Consider the following 16,348-nt stretch of genomic DNA (forward strand, 5'->3'; position numbering starts at 1 on the left):
GAGGCAGAGAGAGAGAGAGAGAGAGGCAGAGAGAGAGAGAGAGAGAGGCAGAGAGAGAGAGGCAGAGAGAGAGAGGCAGAGAGAGAGAGGCAGAGAGAGAGAGGCAGAGAGAGAGAGGCAGAGAGGCAGAGAGGCAGAGAGGCAGAGAGGCAGAGAGGCAGAGAGGCAGAGAGGCAGAGAGGCAGAGAGGCAGAGAGGCAGAGAGGCAGAGAGGCAGAGAGGCAGAGAGGCAGAGAGGCAGAGAGGCAGAGAGGCAGAGAGGCAGAGAGGCAGAGAGGCAGAGAGGCAGAGAGGCAGAGAGGCAGAGAGACAGAGAGACAGAGAGACAGAGAGACAGAGAGACAGAGAGACAGAGAGACAGAGAGACAGAGAGACAGAGAGACAGAGAGACAGAGAGACAGAGAGACAGAGAGACAGAGAGACAGAGAGACAGAGAGACAGAGAGACAGAGAGACAGAGAGACAGAGAGACAGAGAGACAGAGAGACAGAGAGACAGAGAGACAGAGAGACAGACAGAGAGACAGAGAGACAGAGAGAGAGACAGAGAGAGAGAGAGAGAGAGAGAGAGAGAGAGAGAGAGAGAGAGAGAGAGAGAGAGAGAGAGAGAGAGAATAAACAAGTCCACGTGGAGTTGTCCCTAGCCAGGCCACTGCACAGAGCCTCCCTTGTGCAAGCTAGTTAAAAGGGGACGCTGTCATGAGGTTAACTGCGACAAACAATGCAACAAAGTCTTACCTCAGACCTTGTTTACTTGCAAAGAAACGAACTAGGCTACAGGTAGCCTGGCTACAAAACAACATTCAACTATTAATCCCGCTTGACACACCTGTAAAGGAAGGGTTGCTACAGTGGTTGGCGATACAAAGACTATCCATTTTGTTTTATCAACAAAAAAAATACATGCTTAGACTGGTCAGACCGGACTGTGTAATGAACTAATAACAATGGAATGTACCAGAACAAAAACGATGGGGGTTAATGGGGTGCAGTTTTAATATTTGGACAGGGACACGGGATCCAAATGTAACACAACATTGGACTTGTTATGGTTACAGTAGAAGTCAGACATAACTCAGGCCTATTCAATTTGAAGGGTGCACCCCCCCCCCCCCAATATTTGCAGTAAACCCGTGGTGACAGGTGGACTTTTCACACAAGTCACCACAAACACACCAGTGTGACAGACAGACAGACCTCTGCCATTGCAGGCGGAGGCTCCCAGCGTTGATGCTCAGTTGTGATAGAGCTCCAATCACATGGGACCAGAAGCTACAACTGATATCCGGTTATTAATAATGAAAAGACGTCAACAAAGAGGGTTTATCTGGATACATGTGATCTAGCCTAGATCTAAGAAAGAAGTGACATTGCACACAGGAAATGGCAACTGAGGTGAAATCTTCATCGGAACACAACTTCCGCTTTTGAACAACAGAATGGGCGTAAGTGTGAGAGATTGAAGGTGAATATTGAGGGCAAAGCCTAGCTGTGGATTGCATGCTGAGTACATTTTCACTTCCAGCTCAATCAGTTAATTAGACCTAGCCTGATCTCCAGGCCTCCTGCTCTGAAAAGGGCCACAAGAGACAACCTGTTGACAGCAAGCCCTGCCCACAGGACTGGCATCGCCATGGAGACCAAGGATATGAGTGCTAGGAGACGGGGGCTTTTGTGATGCCTGACCTGGTGGGAAACATCTGCCATGCAAAGCCCTTTAATTCAGCCCCAAATGACCAATTGTGTTTTCACTGCATCCAATAGAAAATGTCCCTAACAAGGAAGTAACGTTAGCTGGAGATCCTTCAAAGCAGTACAACAGAAGTGTAATAACAAGGGAACATGTTCCCCTTCTCAACATGAGTTCACTGGAGAAGCGCAACTAAACTAGTTTGTGCTATGGCGAGATACTGTAATTTCAGCAGACTGTTCATGTCAAAATGTAAGACTATCCAATCATTCAGTATAGGATTCATGTTTAAAGGCTACCTATCATACATTTAAATAAAAGAGTGGGGTGTCACATTTCCCCAGCACCAGGGCTTCCTATTTGAGTTGGTGGAAACATAACTAAAAAGGATTTGGTTGACTGGGCTAAGCCAGTGAAAAGCACAACAATGTCTATAGGGAGGAACACCGGTCTCTTAATAATTCTCTATTAATATGGCCTCTTGTTATTGAGAAGCCCTGCCTACCCAACACTCCACAGAGAAAGAGAGAGTGGGTCAAGACTTCACACTACGCTTGCTAGTCTGCCAGAGAGGAAGGGATTGGTCAGCGTGTAACGACACGAGCCAATAGGAACACAGTCAAATAATGCCACTAGGCATCACCATCCAAAGAATGTAGGAGAACAAAAGCAACATATGTTCGTCATTGTCCTGTAACAGATAGCAATGGCATAGGCAGCAAAACACTTTGTAGTGTACCCAACTTGAACTCCTTGGTTTTTGGTAACACACAACAAGTAGTAATGGGAGCAATAAGGGCATTGCATCAAAAGGCATTACACTTTGACAAAAGGTTAGCTAATAGGAAAGGCTTTACCGTGAGCTGTGCTCTCTTTCTTACTGGGTCTCACATGTTCAAATTGCATTCAAAATATAATGAGGCTTCACAGGCAGACATGTCTGCTCCCCATCAAAGGCCAAGAAGGCACACAGTACTACCAACTCATACTAGAGTTGGAAGTTAGCTGGCCTGTTCGTCAACTTTGTGCCCTAACTGTAGTGGCAGTGCGAAGACATCAATATTTCAGTACAATCTGCTTAGCTGCCCGGCGCAGAATAAATCTGTCCTGTCAGGGTTTCCCCTCTGGCTGGTCAATATAACGGGTCTCATGCGGCTTTTGCTGCTACTGCCGGGTAACGGGTTCAGGGCCCAATGAGAACACAGTAAAATGCTGCCCCTTTTTATTTTATTTGAATGGAATTCGCATCTGCTGTTGGTTTCGTAACAGAGTTTGTGTGTGGAACGGAGCCAGGGTGCCCAGCAATGGCCAGGTAACTTTAGCAGGCTATCACTCAAGTCCACTTTTATCAGCACTAACAATGGCTATTTGGTTGACTCATTGATTTAGGTGCAAGTCCACAGGCACAGGTCGATTAGCTACAATGGAATTTCCATTTGGCGTTTTCCATCGTTAGTTCGCTCTACTGATAAAAGGGGGAAAAAACAAATATGTAAAAAACTATGCCATGTTAGTAGAGATCTTGAAGCAACTAGAATGAACAGACTGCATTTGAAAGCTTCCTCTGTGGCATAGAGCAAAAAAACTATCTAAAGTTGAGGATGAAGGTTCATTGATTTGATTATTCTCTTTTAGTCCTCATTTGGACTAATCTTCCAGGACTCCTTAAAACCCAATCAGATATAACACGCTGTTACAGACAGACATAATACACTGACATTGACTGACTAGAACATATAGCATATGTGGGCAATTACCAACTACAGCAAATGTCCTCATGTTTTGAACCATGTGTATCAGTTAACGCCACGAGCACAAGTCAATTTAAGGTGATGAAATAACGTTTAATAGTGCCTGACTAGTCCTAAAATGCATTCAATAGGGCTGCTCTGCCAACTACATGACCTTGGACCAATAGGACGCTACTTTTCATTAAAACCTTGGATGTCTGGACAACGTGTCACCCTCTTGATCGCCATCGATAGCTAAGAGCCTAGGGTTTTGGATTTACTTTATGCTATTTTTCTACATGACAGTGGATGCTAAACTTCAGCATTCTGTGCATGCATGCAGAAAAAAAAAGTGACATCTATATTTATTGTCATAGCAAAACAAGATGCGTCACAGTCTATTTTACCAGTGTCCAGTTACGGACAGCTGCCGGTGTACAGCTGCTCGTGTACAAAGGCAAGCATGTGTCCAAAAATGGCACATGTTCAACTGATGCATCCAGGACAAAAATGGTGACATCTAAAACAAAATGTGCTGACTAAGGACCTGTTTGGAACAGGAAAAAAAACGCAGTCTTCCTTGCTTTCTTGAAGTAAACACAGATTAGGAAAGAGTTGGCTGGGCGAAAGCAGTACAGATCAATCCTTAATCTACTTTAAGGAAGGAAAGAAGAATCATAAAAATCACCATTTCACCAAATACATTTGCATGTACAGGAATTTGACTGAAACGTTGCTGCCACGATAAAACAGGACACAGAAAACCGGATAAGCGGACAAAATAAACAGTGTATTTCGGACCTCTTGACCTTTCCCAGATTTTGTTACGTTACAGCCTTATTCTAAAATGTATTACAATTCTTCCCCCCAATCTACACACAAACCCCCAAAATGACAAAGCAAAAAAAACTGGTTTAGAAATCTTTGCTAGTACTTTGCTGAAGCACCTTAGCAGCGATTACATCCTCGAGTCTTCTTGGGTATGACTCTACAAGCTTGGCACATGTGTATTTGGAGAATTTCTCCCATTCTTCTCTGCAGATCTTCTCAAGCGCTGTCAGGTTGGATGGGGAGCGTCGCTGCACAGCTATTTTCAGGTCTCTCCAGAGCTGTTCGAGTGGGTTCAAGTCCAGGCTCTGGCTGGGCAACAAGGACATTCAGACACTTGTCCCAAAGCCACACCTGCATTGTCTTGGCTGTGTGCTTAGGGTCGTTGTCCTGTTGGAAGGTGAACCATCGCCCCAGTCTGAGGTCCTGAGCGCTCTGGAGCAGGTTTTCATCAAGAATCTCTGTACTTTGCTCCTTTCATCTTACCCTCGATCCTGACTAGTCTCCCAGTCCCTGCCGCTGAAAAACATCCCCACAGCATGATGCTGCCACCAACAATGCGTCACCGTAGGGATGGTGCCAGGTTTCCTCCAGACGTGACGCTTGGCATTCAGGCCAAAGAGTTCAATCTTGGTTTCATTAGACCAGAGAATCTCCAAGCAGGCTGTCAAGTGCCTTTTACGGAGGAGTGGCTTCCAGCTGGCCACTAGCATAAAAGGCCTGATTGGTGGAGTGCTGCAGAGATGGTTGTCCCATCTACACAGACGAACTCTGGAGCTCTGTCAGAGTGACCATTGGGTTCTTGGTCACCTCCCAGACCAAGGCCCTTCTCCCCCGATTGCTCAGTTTGGCCGGGTAGCCAGCTCCCGGAAGAGTCTTGGTGGTTCCAAACTTCTATCTAAGAATGATTGAGGCCACTGTGTTCTTTGAGACCTTCAATGCTGTAGAAATGTTTTGGTACCCTTACCCAAAACTGTGCTTCGACACAATCCTGTCTCGGAATTCCACTGACAACTCCTTCAATCTCATGGCTTGGTTCTTGCTCTGACATGCATTTTCAACTGTGGGATCTTACAGTTGAAGTCAGAAGTTTACATAGACCTTAGCCAAATACATTTAAACTCAGTTTTTCACAATTCCTGACATTTAATCCTAGTAACAATTCCCTGTCTTAGGTCAGTTAGGATCACCACTTTATTTTAGGAATGGGAAATGTCAGAATAATTAGTAGAGAGAATGATTTATTTCAGCTTTTATTTCTTTCAGCACATTCCCAGTGGATCAGAAGTTTACATGCACTCAATTTGTATTTGGTAGCATTGCCTTTAATATTGGTGAACTTGGGTCAAACGTTTTGTGTAGCCTTCCACAAGCTTCCCACAATAAGTTGGGTGAATTTTGGCCCATTCCTCCTGACAGAGCTGGTGTAACTGAGTCAGGGTTGTAGGCCTCCTTGCTCGCACATGGTTTTTCAGTTCTGCCCACAAATTTTCTATAGGATTGAGGTCAGGGCTTTGGGACGGCCACTCCAATACCTTGCCTTTGTTGTCATTAAGCCATTTTGACACAACTTTATGAAGTCCGCTTGGGGTCATTGTCCATTTGGAAGACCCATTTGCGAGCAAGCTTTTACTTCCTGACTGATGTCTTGAGATGTTGCTTCAATATATCCACATCATTTTCCTGCCTCATGATGCCATCTATTTTGTGAAGTGCACCAGATCCTCCTGCAGCAAAGTACCCCCACAACATGATGCTGCCACCCCCGTGCTTCACGGTTGGGATGGTGTTCTTCGGCTTGCAAGCCTCTCCCCTTCCTCAAAACATAACAATGGTCATTATGGCCAAACAGCTCTGATTTTGTTTCATCAGACTAGAGGACATTTCACCAGAAAGTACGATCTTTGTCCCCATGTCCAGTTGCAAACTGTAGTCTGGCTTTTTTATGGCGGTTTTGGAGCAGTGGCTTCTTCCTTGCCGAGCGGCCTTTCAGGTTATGTCGATATAGGACTCGTTTTATTGTGTATATAGATACTTCTGTACCCGTTTCCTACAGCATCTTCACAAAGGTCCTTTGCTGTTGTTCTGGGATTGATTTGCACTTTTCGCACCAAAGTACGTTCGTTCATCTAGAACGCGTCTCCTTCCTGAGCGGTATGACGGCTGCGTGGTCCCATGGTGTTTATACTTGCGTACTATTGTTTTTACAGATGAACGTGGTACCTTCAGGCATTTTGGAAATTGCTCCCAAGGATGAACCAGACTTGTGGAGGTCTACAATTTGTTTTCTGAGGTCTTGGCTGATTTCTTTTGATTTTCCCATGATGTCAAGCAAAGAGGCACTGAGTTTGAAGGTAGGCCTTGAAATACATCCACAGGTACACCTCCAATTGACTCAAATTATGTCAATTAGCCTATCAGAGGCTTCTAAAGCCATGACATCCTTTTATGGAATTTTCCAAGCGGTTTAAAGGCACAGTCAACTTAGTGTATGTAAACTTCTGACCCATTGGAACTGTGATACAGTGAATTATAAGTGAAATAATCTGTCTGTAAACAATTGTTGTAAAAATTGTGTGTCGTGCACAAAGTAGATGTCCTAACCGACTTGCCAAAACTATAGTTTGTTAACAAGACATTTGTGGAGTGGTTGAAAAACAAGTTAATGACTCCAACCTAAATGTATGTAAACTTCCGACTTCAACTGTATATAGACGTGTGTGCTTTTCAAAATCATGTCCAATCAATTGAATTTACCACTGGTGGCCTCCAATCAAGTTGTAGAAACATCAAGGATGATCAATGGAAACAGGATGCACCTGACCTCAATTTCGTGTTTCATAGCAAAGGGTCTGAACACTTGTGTAAATAAGGTATCTGTTTAATTCATTTGCAAAAAAATCTAAACCCATTTTCACTTTGTCATTATGGGGTATTGTGTGTAGATTGATGAGGGGGAAAAAAATGTATTTAAATCAATTTTAGGATGAGGCTGTAACGTAACAAAATGTGGAAAAGGGGAAGAGGTCTGAATACTTTCCAAATGCACGTAGAATTTACACAATCCACATACAGTATGTACACAAGGATAAAAACTAGACTACACTATAAACATGAGCTACACTGTCCAAAAATATAAAATGCAACAATTAAAGATTTTACTGAGTTACAGTTCATAAGGAAATCAGTCAATTGAAATAAATGAGGCCCTAATCTATGGATTTCAAGACTGGGAATACAGATATGCATATGTTGGTCAAAGATACTTCAGGAAAAAGTAGGGGCGTGGATCAGAAAACCAGTCAGTATCTGGTGTGACCACCATTTGCCCCATGCAATGTGACGTCTCCTTCGCATAGAGTTGATCAGCCTGTTGATTGTGACCTGTGGAATGTTGTCCCACTCCTCAATGGCTGTGTGAAGTTTCTGGATATTGGCATAAACTGGAACACTGCCGTACACGTCGATCCAGAGCATCCCAAACATGCTCAATGGGTGAGATGTCTGGTCATGGAAGAAATGGAGCATTTTCAGCTTCCAGGAATTGTGTACAGATACATGCGACGTGCATTATGTCGAAACATGAGGTGATGGCGGTGGATGAATGGCACAACAATGGGCCTCAGGATCTCGTCACGCATCTCTGTGCATTCAAATTGCCATTGATAAAAGGCAGTTGTGCTTGCTGGCCGTAGCTTATGCTTCCCCATAACATAACCCCACCACGGGGCGCTCTGTTCACAACAAATCGATTGCCTACACAACAGCATACACTGTCTGCCATCTGCCCGTTACAGTTGAAACCGGGATTAATCTGTGAAAAGCACAATTCTCCAGCGTGCCAGTGGCCATCAAAAGTGAGCATTTGCCCCCAGAAGTCAGTGACGATGCCAAACTGCAGTCAGGTCAAGACAATGAGCACGCAGATGAGCTTCCCTGAGACGGTTTCTGACAGTTTGTGCAGAAATTATTTGGTTGTGCAAACCCAGTTTCATCAGCTGTCCGGGTGGCTGGTCTCAGACGATCCCGCAACTGAAGAAGCCGGATGTGGAGGTCCTGGGCTGGCGTGGTTACACGGGTCTGCAGTTGTGAGAACGGTTGGATGTACTGCCAAATTCTCTAAAATGATGTTGAGGTGGCTTATGGTAGAGAAATGAACATTACATTTTCTGGCAACAGCTCTGGTGGACATTCCTGCAGTCAGCATGCCAATTGCACACTCCCTCAAATCTGTGGCATTGTGTTGTGACAAAACTGCATACATGACACACCTGTCAAGGATGCATTATCTTTGCAAAGGAAAAATGCTCACTAGCAGGGATGTAAAGAAATTAGTGCAAAGAAATTGAGAAATAAGCTTTTTGTGCATATGGAAAATTTCTGGGAACTTTTATTTCCGCTCATGAAACATGGGACAAACACTTTACATGTTGTGTTATATTTTTGTTCAGTGTACATTATAACTAATGCATACCTTTAATATGTATTCAAACAGGGCCTGTCTGGATCTCAAAATGTCTATGGCAATGTGTTGTGCTGCTGAGATATATGCTGGGATAAGGAGACAACCGCAGATCTATAGTAGGAAACTGAAGCTGTGGTTGTAACAAGACTAGAAAATATTCTCAGTCTGAGTATGAATGAACCATTATTCCTTGTGTAGCCTATATTAGGCCACAAGAGCATGGCACACAAATGCCCTCAAGGACATACAGTATGTCAAAGTTAACATGTAGAGCACGTGTCACTCATTCCACAGATGGAAAAGTGTATGCAGGTTTTTCACACCTCTCTTGTACTTGATTGATGAATTAAGGTCACTAATTAGTAAGGAACTCTCCTCACCTGGTTGTCTAGATCTTAATTGAAAATAAAAAATAAAAACCAGCAGACACTAGGCCCTCCATGGAATTAGTTTGACAGCCCTGATGTAGAGGGTTGTCGCTTCATGAGTTCATCATGCCAAATATATTAGCCCACATGCCTTATCAATATCATAACCATGTTTTCTACATACAAGCTGTAAGGTGTGTGGTTATAAAAGCCATATGGGAACGGTCTCCATACTTACTGGCAGCTCGAATGACACCACATGAACACTACAAAAAAAAGACTCAAAATAAATGTAGGTATTGAGAAGACATGGGTGAAAAGCAGAAATTCATGTCTGGAAATACAGAGCCTAGACAAAGGCTAATGGATAAAGGGAGGGGTCATGCTGCCAGTTAACCTTGAGCGTCCTCCCATGTGTCAGTCAGGAAGGCCCCCGCCTGCTTACCAGTCTCCAAGACATAATGGCCCATGGAATGTCAACATGGCACACGGCCTTCAATTGTTTTTCTTTCATCCGCCAATAAGTTTTACAGAACGATATGAAGAGCACAGGACTGGCATGCCATCTCAATGCCAGGGACATGTGTCAATGCTTAGCAGTGTTGCTCTGGGATTGAGAACTACGTTTGGGTTATTATTGGGGGCAAGTTTTAAATAAAGCAGGATTTACATAGATTTGCTGACCAAATATAAGGGCTGAGATTGTGGACAATGGCCAGTGTGCTTGGGATAGATTTGTCATGGTCAAGTGTAAAAGATTACATCAGTACTTAGATAAACCCATAAGCTACTAGACAGTGAAATTGTATTACTTAGTTGTAACCAATATTATCAGGTAAGTTCATTTAAATTAGGACAGGATGAACTATTTGACTACTAGGTCAGAAAACTTCTCATATTACAAAGCAGGAAGTCCGGGTGTCTACAGACCCCATCAAAAGCCAAGTAAAATGTATCCAAGCAAATATACATACTTCAACAACCTATCCTGTGAATACAACTGCATAACAAACGCCAATAGAATACTTAAATAATAGCTCTACCAGAATGACTGATTATAAGTAGGCCTAGTTAGATACAGTGTAACCGATAGCTGAGCTGCGAGATAAATGTTGTTTTCATCCTAGTGGGGGTCTCACGTGGGCACAATTGTTGGACATATTCGGGAAATACTAGCTACTCTAATATATTACTCCGTTGGGAACTATCAAAATACACCGAAATATCGATGACTTGCCATAGCTCGGTAAACAAATGTGTTTTTTGCTAAGTAAAACATTTTGTCAATTCCTGATTCCAATTTCCTACTTTTTGACAATAGCTTTCATTCTTGTGAGCCGAAACCATGCATTCTATGCGCTACGTAAAACTGACAAATAATGTGTGACGACATCATTCAAGTACAATGACTACGTGGTGGACCCTATCCACATGCGTTTCTATTGAAGAAAGCGCACAGTTCCTCCGTTCCACACCGACATCCCAACAATGTTGCTAATGACAGGCATGTAGCTAGCCATCCTTTTTACCAAGTACAATAAACGAGCATGAGACTGTAAAATGAGCCACTGACCACAACATGGTCTAAATACACAAACTAAAGCTAACAAATGTACGCCCCACAAGCTTGGGACGTTGTTGCAGCAGTGTTGCCCCATGTGTGCTCTGTCCTAGCACGCGCTAGCATCCGCGTCAAAGCCATGAGTTTGCTTACTTTGTCTAGCTCGTCGTGCAGCTCCGAAAGGGTGGGTCTTATCAGCTTGTCCCCCAGAGGCGCAGCAGTTTGCCGGTAGAAATCGATGTTCGGCACGGCATCGATGGTGTTGTGACCAAAAGTCCTTAGGTAATAGGTGTTTGTATGGGTGTCGTAATGGTAGTGATGTTGGCCTCCTGTCGAAGAATGTAGGCTGCCCTCACTCATCACGGTGTCTCCATTCTGGAAACCTTCAGCGGGCACTGCTTCTGGTGGGCTTGCTCCACTCGGATCCACAAAGTTCACCACCCGGAACCGACCCTTTGCCTCCTCGCCACCCGCCGCTGGCTCCGAACCCTCGGGGGCGGGAGCGCCTTTATCGCCAGAGGCGAGCGTTTTATCAGCGGCACCGGCTGCTTCAGCCACCAGGTCAACCTGGAACCGACTCGAGCTGGGTGTCGGGCCGGCGGGCTTCAAACCTGTATCCACGGCCAGACCCTCATTTTCTGGCACGGGGTTCTCTCCCTGGGCGGGAGGCAAGGAGGATGGCGCCGACATTGCAAATATTACCGGTGAATGAAGAACCTTTAAGGGAAAAAAACCCTAGCTAAATGTCCGGCACAACTCGTGTGCAATAGCAAAACTACACTGCTTCTAAACCCCGGTTCTTTCCGACATAAGCAGTCAGCTCACACTCCTGGTACCGCCCAAGTGGTGGAAGACCGTCTGGATAGTTGCTCCCAGAGAAACGCGGTGCTTTCGAATTCAGAAAGAGCCGAATGCCACTTCTGCCTCTCTCAAAAAGGTAGCACAACCACAAAACATGCAGAGCTACAAATGGAGAAGGATGGCTTGCTAGCTGTCTCACTATACGCTCTCAGAGATGAAAAAAAAAAAAGGCATCAACTTTCAGCCCTAGCCAACGCTACTCATCAAGAGATTAAATCTCCGAGTAGCCTCTCGGTCCTCTAGCTTTCCGCACACTTGTACGAAAGCGAATAAAATCCGCGGTGTGATGTTTTTTTAAGAGTAGGATGCTCTATCGACCTTGCCGCAACTCTTCCGAGATTCCCAAAACAACCCTCGCCTCGCTCATATATACACACTGCAGTAAGGCAACGCTTTAGGGTGGGTTCCAAACGGGAGGTAGAGCTCGCGAGATTTCAGCGCAGTGTGTTTTTTGCACTGAGGTATGTTTTTTGTTTTTTTACGTAATACAAAGGATGTTCCAGAGTCTGTAGGTAGAGAAAAAAGTACAATCATTATAGTAACACCACCTATAGATATGCAAAAATGTGGGTAACTTTCGTGCAATTGCGTTTGCGTGTATGGTAAGTAGTGTATACATCATCCCAAACCACAGAGAAGGAATATGATAATGAAATTAAAGTTGCCTCACACACGTTCTAATCATAGAAAATATATTACACACACATTCAAATAATATAAAATATATTACACATTCTGATCATAAAAATTATATTACAATTTTGAAGTACTAAGTGTCAATTCATAGTGTCACTTGCAGGTCCAGACAAAACCAAGGATTTGGTTTGAGTTTATCGCAATTTAATTCAATCATTTTTGTAATTTCAAAGTTACAAGTGAGTTATGTGTCCAACATATAATGCTTTTTGGATTGGTCCACTAGCCCACACATTATGGTCATGTACGGTATGTTAAAACATTTTTTACGGTTTACACTATACCAAACAGTAATTGGTCTGTGTTTGGAGGTTGGCCGGGTCAAATGCACCGGCTGTTGTACTTTTTGTTTATCACATGCTCAATTAGGGCCACCCTAAACTTGTTGTAAATGTTGGTATTCATTGTTACTTTTGTCCAGCAGAAAACGATCCATTAGGGAGGGCCGAGTGTCTGCAGGGTTTTTGGTCATTCCTTTCGATTAAGACCTAAACAACTAGGTGAGGGGAGTTCCTTACTAATTAGTTACCTTAACTTATCAATCAAGTACAAGGGTGGACTGAAAACTCGCAAACACTCGGCCCTCCGTGGAATGAGTTTGACACATACATTAAAGGCATATCTAATCTATGTTGTTGTTTATAGTCTAGATTAGATACAGAAGAAACAAAGACATCGCATTGCATGGGTTTGTAGTATTTTTTTTGCAGGCTACCTTTCTGAGGCGTAATAAGGACCTTGGATGTCTGTCTGGAGAAGAGCTGTGTCCAGTGCACAATGCTGTGGGTTTGTTTACTGTTACATCCACATGCATACCGATAGATCATACTCATATCAATGGATTGTCAGCAATGTGACACCACACCAATAATTCCTGACCCTTCCCACCCAACAACCCTATCTACCCTCTCCAAGTCAACCAATATCCTTGTTATCAAAAAAGTTGGGGCTTAAAGTTGGGAATATGGGATATTAATATTGGAAATGTGGAATATGTTTCCACTGATTATTGGCAATAGAGGGGATTTTAAATGGCAATGTATAATAGAACATTACATCCGCACCACATGAAGACATCATCATGATTGATTATGAAATTTTAATGAATGACAAGTGCATTTAGAACAATTCATTATTAATCAGAGCCCTATGATTGTCTGGTGAATTTTTTCCATTAATCCCATTGCTTTCTTTCCTCACTGCATAATACACTACTGTCCACTGTCCATCATTTGGTTGCAACTTATAAGATTTCCACTTCAATGGTCTGTAGGTCTGCCTGTAGTGTGGAAGTTGGAGATCTTGCTGCTTCAGTGTGCACTGCAGCTCTTTGCTCTTGGCACCGCAACATCTTTGCCCAGCAGTGTTCTAAGGCCAGAGGTCAGACCCATCAGAAAGTTTCTTCTCCTCATTACCTAGCTCCTCTCTAATCCTGTTAATACAATTCTCTACAGCCCAGGAGCTCATTACAGTGAGCCAGTCAGCCAGGTCAGGCAATGACAGCCACCCACTCAGTCTGTCTGCTAGCTAGCTCACTAGCTCAGACACTCACGACACAGTCAAATAAGTGTGCTGGTCACATAATTTAATTATAAAAAAACGAGCTTTGGAAAGGTTGAGGGTAAGTAAATGTATAAGATCCTTGCCTGTCAAATGGTCCTTATGAAAAGCAGAGAGTTTAGGATGGGGCATAGTGGCCAGGGGATGAAATGTGGAAAGGCCAGACTGGTTCAGAAGAGGAGGAATGCTTCTTATGCATACGTACACTACCAGCATCAACACATGATTGTCCAGAGTGGCAAATGTGGAAGACTCCATTGCATGCACTGGTGGGCAATAGGCATCAGCCCATTGGTTGTGGTGAAATGATTTCATTATTTGCGCAGGTCTTTTCATTTGAAGGTTATCTGTTATTTGAAATGAAATGGTTGCAGTGTATTTGTGAAAGTAAAAGAGCAAAATGGCGGAAATAATGGATAGATGATGGCCTTTAAAACAAAAGTATACAACTGCCCATGACCTTGATCAGCTGAATTAGTCTGGTTATGGCCAGGCAACTCCCCAGGACCTTGATCAGCTGAATTAGTATTTTTATGGCCAGGCAACTCCCCAGGACCTTGATCAGCTGAATTAGTCTGGTTATGGCCAGGCAACTCCCCAGGACCTTGATCAGCTGAATTAGTCTGGTTATGGCCAGGCAACTCCCCAGGACCTTGATCAGCTGAATTAGTCTGGTTATGGCCAGGCAACTCCCCAGGACCTTGATCAGCTGAATTAGTCTGGTTATGGCCAGGCAACTCCCCAGGACCTTGATCAGCTGAATTAGTCTGGTTATGGCCAGGCAACTCCCCAGGACCTTGATCAGCTGAATTAGTCTGGTTATGGCCAGGCAACTCCCCAGGACCTTGATCAGCTGAATTAGTCTGGTTATGGCCAGGCAACTCCCCAGGACCTTGATCAGCTGAATTAGATGGCTCCCGAGTGGTGCAGTGGTCTAAGGCACTGCATCTTAGTGCTAGAGGTGTCACTACAGACCCTGGTTCAATCCTGGGCTGTATCACAACTGGCCGTGATTGGGAGTCCCATAGGGCGGCGCACAATTGGCCCAGCATCGTATGGGTTAGGGGAGGGTTTGGCCGGCCAGCTCTAGGAAGAGTCTTGGTGGTTACAAACTTCTTCCATTTAAGAATGATGGAGGCCACTGTGTTCTTGGGGACCTTCAATGCTGCAGACATTTTTTGGTACCCTTCCCCAGATCTGTGCCTCGACACAATCCTGTCTTGGAGCTCTACGGACAATTCCTTCGACCTCATGGCTTGGTTTTTGCTCTGACATGCACTGTCAACTGTGGGACCTTATACAGACTGGTGTGTGCCTTTTCAAATCACTTTCAATCAATTGAATTTACCATAGGTGGACTCCAATCAAGTTGTAGAAACATCTCAAGGATGATCAATGGAAACAGGATGAGCTGAGCTCAATTTCGTGTCTCATAGCAAAGGGTGTGAACACTTATGTAAATAAGGTATTTCTGTTTTTTATTTTGAATACATTTGCAAAGATAAAAAAAAAAACTGTTTTTGCTTTGTCATTATGGGGTATTGTGTGTAGATTGCTGAGTTTCTTTTTTATTTAATACATTTTAGAATAAGCCTGTAACGTAACAAACTGTGGAAAAAGTCAAGGGGTCTGAATACTTTCCGAAGGCACTGTAAGTGAATGTAGGAATTTTGTGTGAATGAATGAAAGAAGTGCTTTTTTTCATAAAAGTGAATAATTCAGGGCAATAATCTGATTGCTGGGAGGAGAAGTGGGAGGGTAGATGGAAAAGCATCCTTGATTGCCAAGCAACCTTGGATGTTTAAGTGGGGGGGGGGGGGTGACTTAGGGGTGGGGGTGAGAGAAATAACTACATATATTATTACTTTTTAACTCTGTAATATGATAAAAATTATCAATACTTTGTATTTATGTACCTTTTTTATGTTTATTTTAAATTTTTGATTGGCAGCCCACATATAAATGCGAAATCAACTGAATATGAAGTTATATGAATTTGTGTATTGTACCTGTAACCCCTGCAATGAAAGAAATTACAAAAAATGTAACAAAATTGGTCACACTAAAAAAAGTTCATTATTCATCAAATTTAAATGAGTCATTGAAAGAGAAAAATTCCACTCTGGCTTTTTGTCTCTGTCTCTCCCCTTTCTCCCAGTCTTCCCCTCTCTCCCCATCTCTCTCTTTTCTCTCTCTGTCTTCTGTTTTCCTTCCCTTTCTCTCTCTCTTCTGTTACCGTGACACCCCACACCTCCCTCTTTATCGTTCCTCTGTCACTTTTTCTGAAAATCATTTTCACCTCTTGGTCAGGAATCACAGCTTGTCTCTAAAACCACAGGAGACAAAGTTTCATCCCACTTGAATGTCTACACCTCTATCTAGTTTTGCAATCCATTTTGGAGTGTTCACACTTACCTTGGTGAAGACTGTTCGACTTTCCCTAGTAGGTGTAGCCACTTGCAATAACACACTCCATTTTCCAACAATAACATGATATTAAATGTTGGAAATAGTGATTACTACCATACCCTTTAGGTTATAGCAGTATACTCTGTTATTCTCATTGAACATTGAATTCTGAATGTGTACCG

The 16,348-nt window shown here is 43.5% G+C and overlaps 1 protein-coding gene across 2 annotated transcripts in view; it reads right to left on the reverse strand.

Moving 5' to 3' along the window:
* slc12a2 (solute carrier family 12 member 2) overlaps positions 1-11,880 on the reverse strand; it is an 82,582-nt gene extending 70,702 nt beyond the window's left edge. The window contains exon 1 of one of the 2 annotated variants that reach the window (XM_014143165.3): positions 10,794-11,880. In XM_014143165.3, the coding sequence (XP_013998640.1) occupies positions 10,794-11,330 (537 nt within the window). In that variant the 5' untranslated portion in view covers positions 11,331-11,880. 2 annotated transcript variants of the gene reach the window in all.
* Between the last annotated feature and the right edge of the window lie 4,468 nt (positions 11,881-16,348).

This window comes from Salmo salar, chromosome 01, assembly GCF_965601325.2.
Source record: "Salmo salar chromosome 01, fSalSal1, whole genome shotgun sequence".
Lineage (NCBI taxonomy): Eukaryota > Metazoa > Chordata > Actinopteri > Salmoniformes > Salmonidae > Salmo > Salmo salar.